At 42.7% G+C, this 13,150-nt stretch overlaps 1 protein-coding gene across 1 annotated transcript in view; it reads right to left on the bottom strand.

The window, feature by feature from the left end:
- Positions 1-383: 383 nt before the first annotated feature.
- The window catches only part of LOC110488013 (calcium-binding mitochondrial carrier protein Aralar2-like), a 122,471-nt gene continuing 109,704 nt past the window's right edge, over positions 384-13,150 (bottom strand). The window contains exon 18 of the mRNA XM_036971473.1: positions 384-2,118. Within this exon, the coding sequence (XP_036827368.1) occupies positions 1,935-2,118 (184 nt within the window). The 3' untranslated portion in view covers positions 384-1,934. The remainder of the gene's footprint in view (positions 2,119-13,150) is intronic.

The raw sequence follows: 13,150 nt of genomic DNA, 5'->3' as shown, positions 1-13,150 counted from the left end.
GAATCCAAATGAAAGTTACTGTATGATCCCTTATTGATGTCACCTGTTAAATCCACTTCAATCGGTGTAGATGAAGGGGAGGAGACCGGTTAAAGAAGGATTTTTAAGCCTTGAGACAATTAAGACATGAATTATGTATGTGTGCCATTCAACAACAGATTTAAATGCCTTTGAACGGGGTATGGTAGTAGATGCCAGGCGCACCGGTTTGAGTGTGTCAAGAGCTGCATTACTGCTTAGTTTTTCACACTCAATAGTTTCCTGTGTGTATCAAGAATGGTCCTCCACCCAAAGGACATCCATTCAACTTGACACAACTGTGGGAAGCATTGGCGTCAACATGGGCCAGCATCCCTGTGGAACGCTTTCAACACCTTGTAGTGTCCATGCCCTGACGAATTGAGGCTGTTCTGGGGGTGCAACTCAATATTAGGACGCTGTTCTTAATGTTTAGTACACTCAGTGTATTTTAATATTAGGAAGCTGTTCCTAATGTTTAGTACACTCAGTATATTTCAATATTGCTGCCATACATACAGTAAGGCACAATTATTACACACCATATAATCCTCCTCTCCTGTACAAGTTTAAATACGGGCGTCTTGCATGACAACGAGCAACTAGTCTAGTGTAGTGTGGTGTACTATAGAGTAATGTAGTGTAGCGTGGTATAGCTAGTCAGTGACATCATCTTTCTGCTCTCTCCCTCTGCTCTGCTGTGCCCTGACTCTTTAAATAGACATTAATTCAACACATAACACAGTTTGAGCTGACAGACAACTCAACTTAGGATAACAGACAGTACAGTACCGTAGTAGTAGTAATACTGGGTGCAAATGGTGGTAACACTGAACAGTATGTATTACATTCAAGTGTTTGGTCAATATTTTTCATGATCAAGATTATTCCTGTTTTTGCTTCACAGTATCCAAAAAGCAACTTGGCAAACCGTATCAATATGAAAATATGTCTCTCTGTTCGTTCTCATATGTACAGTAGAATCATTGTTCGGATGTGCGTGCTTGTGTTACATTCCCCATCGATAACATCACATTTAACATGGAAATACAAACATGTCCATTTGACGGATATAACCTCAACAGAATAAGCTCTAATCAGACAAACTCTCTGGTGAAAGACAGTAAAATCACCATTATATGGTTAGGCCGGGATTCAAACAAAGGCTTTTTTGTCGACAAGCACATTGCACTGTCAACCCGGACATTGACATTCATGGTAAAGGCTATGCATGTCGGCTCAAGCATAAATGACCTTAAAAAATCAAGTGCAATGTGCTTGTTGACAATGCATCTTTGAATGAGTCCCGGCTTTAGTGATGATGTAATAAGAGGAAGCAGTCCAGGTCTAATTCAAGTCCTGGCCAGACCCACTACAACTCTGTTAAAAGACCAACCAGAACGACACTACTCCAGACAGACAATGTCAGTACTGTAGCTTTCACTTAGGGCTATATCTAATCAGTATCACGGAAATTCAGCGTTACAGCGTGATTTTAATTTTAATGGCAACGCTTCCGCGTCAGCGGAGACAGCATTCACGGTAAATGCTGCAGACGTCGGCTCAATAGGAAATTATTTTTACATTTCTAGCTTCAGCGACACAGATTGAATAGAGCCCTTGATCTCCACAATAAGACTGACTCAAAAAGTCATCTTTACGGGTATATGAGACTAAAACAGAAGCTAAACCAACCTGATGTGATTTTAGAGCATGACGTATAAAGGTTGTTTCAAGAATTTCTTAATATTTATTTTTTTGTCTCATATCAACTAAAACATACATATTTTCCTTTAAAGCCTAAAGAGGCACATCATACTAGTCAGAATGTGCCTCTCTTTCGGGTGGAAAATTCCAAGTAACGATTGCGTGTGTGCTCTATTCTGCCTCCTACGTGTGGGCAGAGGAAGTTCAATTCAAGGGGCGTCCTCCTTGGACGGGGGGATTACATGTACGTTATATCTTGGTAGGTGGAGTCCAAATTTGCTTTCGATGCCAGTGAACGTAGCCATGGCCAACCTGAAGCCTCCGATGTGGTCGGGACTGGGCGCCGGCATGCTGATCCGAGACTTGGGAGTCGGCTCCGAGCCAGATGGTTTTCTGTGGTGTGGAGAGAGAGGGAGGCGGGAGAAGAGAGGAGGGAGGAGAGAGAGGGTAAGGGAGGGAGCAGGGAGGTGGAGAGAGGGAGGGGGAGGAGGAGCAAGGAGGAGAGAGAGGGAGTAGGAGGGAGGGGTGAGGGGAGAAAGGACAAGAGGGGGAGAGGGAGGAGGAGGGATTGGGGAGAGAGAGGGGGACGAAGGGAAAGACAGAGAGGGAAGGAGAAACAAGGGAGGAGAGAAAGAGTGACAGAAAAGAGAGAAACCAAAAGTGGAGGGGAAAAGAGATCGCGCGAGAGAGAGGGAAGAGTTAACAGAGTTTTTATATTAAACATTGTCCACCACAAAAAATAAACATCTTAATCGAATATTAAGACTGGGCGAGAGAGCTATTTATTATTTTATTTTTTAGAGTGCTATTTTTCCTCAGAGCACTGAAACCAGAAATAAATGAATATCCCACAATGGTTTCATATACGACTTTCTGTGATATCTTTCCAATGCAGACAAAAAGGAACACGTTTCACACCCACACCACACCATTGAGCAGTAGAGTATTCACTGAACATTTTTCTGAACATTTCAAAAAATGGGGCAAAGTCTGTGAAGACGACACATTATGCATACAGTATGCATGTTATTTCAGAATAATTAGGACAGTTCGTTGGCTAACTCATTGGTCCTGATTTGTGAAAGAACCCAAAAGTATTTGACAAAATTCTGTCAATACAATTACATGTAGAGTATAATAATGAATGGAATGTATTTGGTGACGCTTATCCTAAACCTCTCCCTCTTGCCCTCCTGTCTCTGTCTCTTATTGGTCAATGGAACATTAGAGTGCATTCTAAAGAGTGACCAGTTTGTGCCGCCAGGGAACATGAGCTCAATTTTACCCCGAAAAGCTGGAATGAGAAAGAGCACAAGTCAAAGTGCTTCTCTCTGTCTTACATCACAGCTCTGTATCTCTGTAGTTTAGGACTGTCTTACATCACAGCTCTGTATCTCTGTAGTTTAGGACTGCTCTACATCACAGCTCTGTATCTCTGTAGTTTAGGACTGTCTTACATCACAGCTCTGTATCTCTGTAGTTTAGGACTGTCCTACATCACAGCTCTGTATCTCTGTAGTTTAGGACTGTCTTACATCACAGCTCTGTATCTCTGTAGTTTAGGACTGTCCTACATCACAGCTCTGTATCTCTGTAGTTTAGGACTGCTCTACATCACAGCTCTGTATCTCTGTAGTTTAGGACTGTCTTACATCACAGCTCTGTATCTCTGTAGTTTAGGACTGTCCTACATCACAGCTCTGTATCTCTGTAGTTTAGGACTGCTCTACATCACAGCTCTGTATCTCTGTAGTTTAGGACTGTCTTACATCACAGCTCTGTATCTCTGTAGTTTAGGACTGTCTTACATCACAGCTCTGTATCTCTGTAGTTTAGGACTGTCTTACATCACAGCTCTGTATCTCTGTAGTTTAGGACTGCTCTACATCACAGCTCTGTATCTCTGTAGTTTAGGACTGTCCCACATCACAGCTCTGTATCTCTGTAGTTTAGGACTGTCCTACATCACAGCTCTGTATCTCTGTAGTTTAGGACTGTCCTACATCACAGCTCTGTATATCTGTAGTTTAGGACTGCTCTACATCACAGCTCTGTATCTCTGTAGTTTAGGACTGTCCTACATCACAGCTCTGTATATCTGTAGTTTAGGACTGCTCTACATCACAGCTCTGTATATCTGTAGTTTAGGACTGCTCTACATCACAGCTCTGTATCTCTGTAGTTTAGGACTGTCCTACATCACAGCTCTGTATCTCTGTAGTTTAGGACTGTCCTACATCACAGCTCTGTATCTCTGTAGTTTAGGACTGTCCTACATCACAGCTCTGTATCTCTGTAGTTTAGGACTGCTCTACATCACAGCTCTGTATATCTGTAGTTTAGGACTGCTCTACATCACAGCTCTGTATCTCTGTAGTTTAGGACTGTCCTACATCACAGCTCTGTATATCTGTAGTTTAGGACTGCTCTACATCACAGCTCTGTATCTCTGTAGTTTAGGACTGTCCTACATCACAGCTCTGTATCTCTGTAGTTTAGGACTGTCCTACATCACAGCTCTGTATCTCTGTAGTTTAGGACTGTCCTACATCACAGCTCTGTATCTCTATAGTTTAGGACTGCTCTACATCACAGCTCTGTATATCTGTAGTTTAGGACTGCTCTACATCACAGCTCTGTATCTCTGTAGTTTAGGACTGTCCCACATCACAGCTCTGTATCTCTGTAGTTTAGGACTGTCCTACATCACAGCTCTGTATCTCTGTAGTTTAGGACTGTCCTACATCACAGCTCTGTATATCTGTAGTTTAGGACTGTCCTACATCACAGCTCTGTATCTCTGTAGTTTAGAACTGCTCTACATCACAGCTCTGTATCTCTGTAGTTTAGGACTGTCCTACATCACAGCTCTGTATCTCTGTAGTTTAGGACTGCTCTACATCACAGCTCTGTATCTCTGTAGTTTAGGACGGCTCTACATCACAGCTCTGTATCTCTGTAGTTTAGGACTGCTCTACATCACAGCTCTGTATCTCTGTAGTTTATGACTGTCCTACATCACAGCTCTGTATCTCTGTAGTTTAGGACTGCTCTACATCACAGCTCTGTATCTCTGTAGTTTATGACTGCTCTACATCACAGCTCTGTATATCTGTAGTTTAGGACTGCTCTACATCACAGCTCTGTATCTCTGTAGTTTAGGACTGCTCTACATCACAGCTCTGTATATCTGTAGTTTAGGACTGCTCTACATCACAGCTCTGTATATCTGTAGTTTAGGACTGCTCTACATCACAGCTCTGTATCTCTGTAGTTTATGACTGCTCTACATCACAGCTCTGTATCTCTGTAGTTTAGGACTGTCCTACATCACAGCTCTGTATCTCTGTAGTTTAGGACTGCTCTACATCACAGCTCTGTATCTCTGTAGTTTAGGACGGCTCTACATCACAGCTCTGTATCTCTGTAGTTTAGGACTGCTCTACATCACAGCTCTGTATCTCTGTAGTTTAGGACTGCTCTACATCACAGCTCTGTATCTCTGTAGTTTAGGACTGTCCTACATCACAGCTCTGTATCTCTGTAGTTTAGGACTGCTCTACATCACAGCTCTGTATCTCTGTAGTTTAGGACTGCTCTACATCACAGCTCTGTATCTCTGTAGTTTAGGACTGTCCTACATCACAGCTCTGTATCTCTGTAGTTTAGGACTGTCCTACATCACAGCTCTGTATCTCTGTAGTTTAGGACTGCTCTACATCACAGCTCTGTATCTCTGTAGTTTAGGACTGCTCTACATCACAGCTCTGTATCTCTGTAGTTTAGGACTGTCCTACATCACAGCTCTGTATCTCTGTAGTTTAGGACTGTCCTACATCACAGCTCTGTATATCTGTAGTTTAGGACTGCTCTACATCACAGCTCTGTATCTCTGTAGTTTAGGACTGTCCTACATCACAGCTCTGTATATCTGTAGTTTAGGACTGCTCTACATCACAGCTCTGTATATCTGTAGTTTAGGACTGCTCTACATCACAGCTCTGTATCTCTGTAGTTTAGGACTGTCCTACATCACAGCTCTGTATCTCTGTAGTTTAGGACTGTCCTACATCACAGCTCTGTATCTCTGTAGTTTAGGACTGTCCTACATCACAGCTCTGTATCTCTGTAGTTTAGGACTGCTCTACATCACAGCTCTGTATATCTGTAGTTTAGGACTGCTCTACATCACAGCTCTGTATCTCTGTAGTTTAGGACTGTCCTACATCACAGCTCTGTATATCTGTAGTTTAGGACTGCTCTACATCACAGCTCTGTATCTCTGTAGTTTAGGACTGTCCTACATCACAGCTCTGTATCTCTGTAGTTTAGGACTGTCCTACATCACAGCTCTGTATCTCTGTAGTTTAGGACTGTCCTACATCACAGCTCTGTATCTCTGTAGTTTAGGACTGCTCTACATCACAGCTCTGTATATCTGTAGTTTAGGACTGCTCTACATCACAGCTCTGTATCTCTGTAGTTTAGGACTGTCCCACATCACAGCTCTGTATCTCTGTAGTTTAGGACTGTCCTACATCACAGCTCTGTATCTCTGTAGTTTAGGACTGTCCTACATCACAGCTCTGTATATCTGTAGTTTAGGACTGTCCTACATCACAGCTCTGTATCTCTGTAGTTTAGAACTGCTCTACATCACAGCTCTGTATCTCTGTAGTTTAGGACTGTCCTACATCACAGCTCTGTATCTCTGTAGTTTAGGACTGCTCTACATCACAGCTCTGTATCTCTGTAGTTTAGGACGGCTCTACATCACAGCTCTGTATCTCTGTAGTTTAGGACTGCTCTACATCACAGCTCTGTATCTCTGTAGTTTATGACTGTCCTACATCACAGCTCTGTATCTCTGTAGTTTAGGACTGCTCTACATCACAGCTCTGTATCTCTGTAGTTTATGACTGCTCTACATCACAGCTCTGTATATCTGTAGTTTAGGACTGCTCTACATCACAGCTCTGTATCTCTGTAGTTTAGGACTGCTCTACATCACAGCTCTGTATATCTGTAGTTTAGGACTGCTCTACATCACAGCTCTGTATATCTGTAGTTTAGGACTGCTCTACATCACAGCTCTGTATCTCTGTAGTTTATGACTGCTCTACATCACAGCTCTGTATCTCTGTAGTTTAGGACTGTCCTACATCACAGCTCTGTATCTCTGTAGTTTAGGACTGCTCTACATCACAGCTCTGTATCTCTGTAGTTTAGGACGGCTCTACATCACAGCTCTGTATCTCTGTAGTTTAGGACTGCTCTACATCACAGCTCTGTATCTCTGTAGTTTAGGACTGCTCTACATCACAGCTCTGTATCTCTGTAGTTTAGGACTGTCCTACATCACAGCTCTGTATCTCTGTAGTTTAGGACTGCTCTACATCACAGCTCTGTATCTCTGTAGTTTAGGACTGCTCTACATCACAGCTCTGTATCTCTGTAGTTTAGGACTGTCCTACATCACAGCTCTGTATCTCTGTAGTTTAGGACTGTCCTACATCACAGCTCTGTATCTCTGTAGTTTAGGACTGCTCTACATCACAGCTCTGTATCTCTGTAGTTTAGGACTGCTCTACATCACAGCTCTGTATCTCTGTAGTTTAGGACTGTCCTACATCACAGCTCTGTATCTCTGTAGTTTAGGACTGCTCTACATCACAGCTCTGTATCTCTGTAGTTTAGGACTGCTCTACATCACAGCTCTGTATCTCTGTAGTTTAGGACTGCTCTACATCACAGCTCTGTATCTCTGTAGTTTAGGACGGCTCTACATCACAGCTCTGTATCTCTGTAGTTTAGGACTGCTCTACATCACAGCTCTGTATCTCTGTAGTTTAGGACTGTCCTACATCACAGCTCTGTATCGCTGTAGTTTAGGACTGCTCTACATCACAGCTCTGTATCTCTGTAGTTTAGGACTGTCCTACATCACAGCTCTGTATCTCTGTAGTTTAGGACGGCTCTACATCACAGCTCTGTATCTCTGTAGTTTAGGACTGCTCTACATCACAGCTCTGTATCTCTGTAGTTTAGGACTGCTCTACATCACAGCTCTGTATCTCTGTAGTTTAGGACTGCTCTACATCACAGCTCTGTATCTCTGTAGTTTAGGACTGCTCTACATCACAGCTCTGTATCTCTGTAGTTTAGGACTGCTCTACATCACAGCTCTGTATCTCTGTAGTTTAGGACTGTCCTACATCACAGCTCTGTATCTCTGTAGTTTAGGACTGCTCTACATCACAGCTCTGTATCTCTGTAGTTTAGGACTGTCCTACATCACAGCTCTGTATCTCTGTAGTTTAGGACTGTCCTACATCACAGCTCTGTATATCTGTAGTTTAGGACGGCTCTACATCACAGCTCTGTATCTCTGTAGTTTAGGACTGTCCTACATCACAGCTCTGTATCTCTGTAGTTTAGGACTGCTCTACATCACGGCTCTGTATCTCTGTAGTTTAGGACTGCTCTACATCACAGCTCTGTATCTCTGTAGTTTAGGACTGTCCTACATCACAGCTCTGTATATCTGTAGTTTAGGACTGCTCTACATCACAGCTCTGTATCTCTGTAGTTTAGGACTGTCCTACATCACAGCTCTGTATCTCTGTAGTTTAGGACTGCTCTACATCACAGCTCTGTATCTCTGTAGTTTAGGACTGCTCTACATCACAGCTCTGTATCTCTGTAGTTTAGGACTGCTCTACATCACAGCTCTGTATCTCTGTAGTTTAGGACTGTCCTACATCACAGCTCTGTATCTCTGTAGTTTTGGATTGTCCTACATCACCGCTCTGTATCTCTGTTGTTTAGGACTGTCCTACATCACAGCTCTGTATCTCTGTAGTTTAGGACTGTCCTACATCACAGCTCTGTATCTCTGTAGATTATGACTGTCCTACATCACAGCTCTGTATATCTGTTGTTTAGGACTGTCCTACATCGCAGCTCTGTATCTCTGTAGTGTAGGACTGTCCTACATCACAGCTCTGTATCTCTGTTGTTTAGGACTGTCCTACATCACAGCTCTGTATCTATGTAGTTTAGGACTGCTCTACATCACAGCTCTGTATCTCTGTAGTTTAGGACTGTCCTACATCACAGCTCTGTATCTCTGTGGTTTAGGATTTTTCTACATCACCGCTCTGTATCTCTGTAGTTTAGGACTGTCCTAAATCACAGCTCTGTATATCTGTAGTTTAGGACTGTCCTACATCACAGCTCTGTATCTCTGTAGTTTAGGACTGCTCTACATCACAGCTCTGTATCTCTGTAGTTTAGGACTGCTCTACATCACGGCTCTGTATCTCTGTAGTTTAGGACTGCTCTACATCACAGCTCTGTATCTCTGTAGTTTAGGACTGTCCTACATCACAGCTCTGTATCTCTCTAGTTTAGGACTGCTCTACATCACAGCTCTGTATCTCTGTAGTTTAGGACTACTCTACATCACAGCTCTGTATCTCTGTAGTTTAGGACTGTCCTACATCACAGCTCTGTATCTCTCTAGTTTAGGACTGCTCTACATCACAGCTCTGTATCTCTGTAGTTTAGGACTGCTCTACATCACAGCTCTGTATCTCTCTAGTTTAGGACTGCTCTACATCACGGCTCTGTATCTCTGTAGTTTAGGACGGCTCTACATCACAGCTCTGTATCTCTGTAGTTTAGGACTGTCCTACATCACAGCTCTGTATCTCTGTAGTTTAGGACTGCCCTACATCACAGCTCTGTATCTCTGTAGTTTAGGACTGCTCTACATCACGGCTCTGTATCTCTGTAGTTTAGGACTGCTCTACATCACAGCTCTGTATCTCTGTAGTTTAGGACTGTCCTACATCACAGCTCTGTATCTCTCTAGTTTAGGACTGTCCTACATCACAGCTCTGTATCTCTGTAGTTTAGGACTGTCCTACATCACAGCTCTGTATCTCTGTAGTTTAGGACTGCTCTACATCACAGCTCTGTATCTCTGTAGATTAGAACTGTCCTACATCACAGCTCTGTATCTCTGTAGTTTAGGACTGTCCTACATCACAGCTCTGTATATCTGTAGTTTAGGACGGCTCTACATCACAGCTCTGTATCTCTGTAGTTTAGGACTGTCCTACATCACAGCTCTGTATCTCTGTAGTTTAGGACTGCTCTACATCACGGCTCTGTATCTCTGTAGTTTAGGACTGCTCTACATCACAGCTCTGTATCTCTGTAGTTTAGGACTGTCCTACATCACAGCTCTGTATATCTGTAGTTTAGGACTGCTCTACATCACAGCTCTGTATCTCTGTAGTTTAGGACTGTCCTACATCACAGCTCTGTATATCTGTAGTTTAGGACTGCTCTACATCACAGCTCTGTATCTCTGTAGTTTAGGACTGTCCTACATCACAGCTCTGTATCTCTGTAGTTTAGGACTGCTCTACATCACAGCTCTGTATCTCTGTAGTTTAGGACTGCTCTACATCACAGCTCTGTATCTCTGTAGTTTAGGACTGCTCTACATCACAGCTCTGTATCTCTGTAGTTTAGGACTGTCCTACATCACAGCTCTGTATCTCTGTAGTTTTGGATTGTCCTACATCACCGCTCTGTATCTCTGTTGTTTAGGACTGTCCTACATCACAGCTCTGTATCTCTGTTGTTTAGGACTGTCCTACATCACAGCTCTGTATCTCTGTAGTTTAGGACTGTCCTACATCACAGCTCTGTATATCTGTAGTTTAGGACTGCTCTACATCACAGCTCTGTATCTCTGTAGTTTAGGACTGTCCTACATCACAGCTCTGTATATCTGTAGTTTAGGACTGCTCTACATCACAGCTCTGTATCTCTGTAGTTTAGGACTGCTCTACATCACAGCTCTGTATCTCTGTAGTTTAGGACTGCTCTACATCACAGCTCTGTATCTCTGTAGTTTAGGACTGTCCTACATCACAGCTCTGTATCTCTGTAGTTTTGGATTGTCCTACATCACCGCTCTGTATCTCTGTTGTTTAGGACTGTCCTACATCACCGCTCTGTATCTCTGTTGTTTAGGACTGTCCTACATCACAGCTCTGTATATCTGTTGTTTAGGACTGTCCTACATCACAGCTCTGTATCTCTGTAGTTTAGGACTGTCCTAAATCACAGCTCTGTATATCTGTAGTTTAGGACTGCTCTACATCACAGCTCTGTATCTCTGTAGTTTAGGACTGCTCTACATCACAGCTCTGTATATCTGTAGTTTAGGACTGCTCTACATCACAGCTCTGTATCTCTGTAGTTTAGGACTGCTCCACATCACAGCTCTGTATCTCTGTAGTTTAGGACTGTCCTGAATCACAGCTCTGTATATCTGTAGTTTAGGACTGCTCTACATCACAGCTCTGTATCTCTGTAGTTTAGGACTGCTCTACATCACAGCTCTGTATCTCTGTAGTTTAGGATTGTCCTACATCACAGATCTGTATCTCTGTAGTTTAGGACTGTCCTACATCACAGCTCTGTATCTCTATAGTTTAGGACTGCTCTACATCACAGCTCTGTATCTCTGTAGTTTAGAACTGCTCTACATCACAGCTCTGTATATCTGTAGTTTAGGACTGCTCTACATCACAGCTCTGTATCTCTGTAGTTTAGGACTGTCCTACATCACAGCTCTGTATATCTGTAGTTTAGGACTGCTCTACATCACAGCTCTGTATCTCTGTAGTTTAGTACTGCTCTACATCACAGCTCTGTATATTTGTAGTTTAGGACTGCTCTACATCACAGCTCTGTATCTCTGTAGATTAGGACTGCTCTACATCACATATCTGTATCTCTGTAGTTTAGGACTGTCCTACATCACAGCTCTGTATCTCTGTAGTTTAGGACTGTCCTACATCACAGCTCTGTATCTCTGTAGTTTAGGACTGTCCTACATCACAGCTCTGTATATCTGTAGTTTAGGACTGCTCTATATCACAGCTCTGTATCTCTGTAGTTTAGGACTGTCCTAAGTCAAAGCTCTGTATCTCTGTAGTTTAGGACTGTCCTACATCACAGCTCTGTATCTCTGTAGTTTAGGACTGTTCTACATTACAGCTCTATATCTCTGTAGTTTATGACTGCTCTACATCACAGCTCTGTATCTCTGTAGTTTAGGACTGTCCTACATCACAGATCTGTATCTCTGTAGTTTAGGATTGTCCTACATCACCGCTCTGTATCTCTGTAGTTTAGGACTGTCCTAAATCACAGATCTGCATATCTGTAGTTTGGGCCTGCTCTACATCACAGCTCTGTATCTCTGTAGTTTAGGACTGCTCTACATCACAGCTCTGTATCTCTGTAGTTTAGGATTGTCCTACATCACAGATCTGTATCTCTGTAGTTTAGGACTGTCCTACATCACAGCTCTGTATCTCTATAGTTTAGGACTGCTCTACATCACAGCTCTGTATCTCTGTAGTTTAGAACTGCTCTACATCACAGCTCTGTATATCTGTAGTTTAGGACTGCTCTACATCACAGCTCTGTATCTCTGTAGTTTAGGACTGTCCTACATCACAGCTCTGTATATCTGTAGTTTAGGACTGCTCTACATCACAGCTCTGTATCTCTGTAGTTTAGTACTGCTCTACATCACAGCTCTGTATATTTGTAGTTTAGGACTGCTCTACATCACAGCTCTGTATCTCTGTAGATTAGGACTGCTCTACATCACATATCTGTATCTCTGTAGTTTAGGACTGTCCTACATCACAGCTCTGTATCTCTGTAGTTTAGGACTGTCCTACATCACAGCTCTGTATCTCTGTAGTTTAGGACTGTCCTACATCACAGCTCTGTATATCTGTAGTTTAGGACTGCTCTATATCACAGCTCTGTATCTCTGTAGTTTAGGACTGTCCTAAGTCAAAGCTCTGTATCTCTGTAGTTTAGGACTGTCCTACATCACAGCTCTGTATCTCTGTAGTTTAGGACTGTTCTACATTACAGCTCTATATCTCTGTAGTTTATGACTGCTCTACATCACAGCTCTGTATCTCTGTAGTTTAGGACTGTCCTACATCACAGATCTGTATCTCTGTAGTTTAGGATTGTCCTACATCACCGCTCTGTATCTCTGTAGTTTAGGACTGTCCTAAATCACAGATCTGCATATCTGTAGTTTGGGCCTGCTCTACATCACAGCTCTGTATCTCTGTAGTTTAGGACTGCTCTACATCACAGCTCTGTATATCTGTAGTTTAGGACTGCTCTACATCACAGCTCTGTATCTCTGTAGTTTAGGACTGCTCCACATCACAGCTCTGTATCTCTGTAGTTTAGGACTGTCCTAAATCACAGCTCTGTATATCTGTAGTTTAGGACTGCTCTACATCACAGCTCTGTATCTCTGTAGTTTAGGACTGTCCTACATCACAGCTCTGTATCTCTATAG

This window comes from Oncorhynchus mykiss, chromosome 32 (genome assembly GCF_013265735.2).
Source record: "Oncorhynchus mykiss isolate Arlee chromosome 32, USDA_OmykA_1.1, whole genome shotgun sequence".
Lineage (NCBI taxonomy): Eukaryota > Metazoa > Chordata > Actinopteri > Salmoniformes > Salmonidae > Oncorhynchus > Oncorhynchus mykiss.
This window is presented reverse-complemented; position numbering and strand designations above follow the sequence as displayed.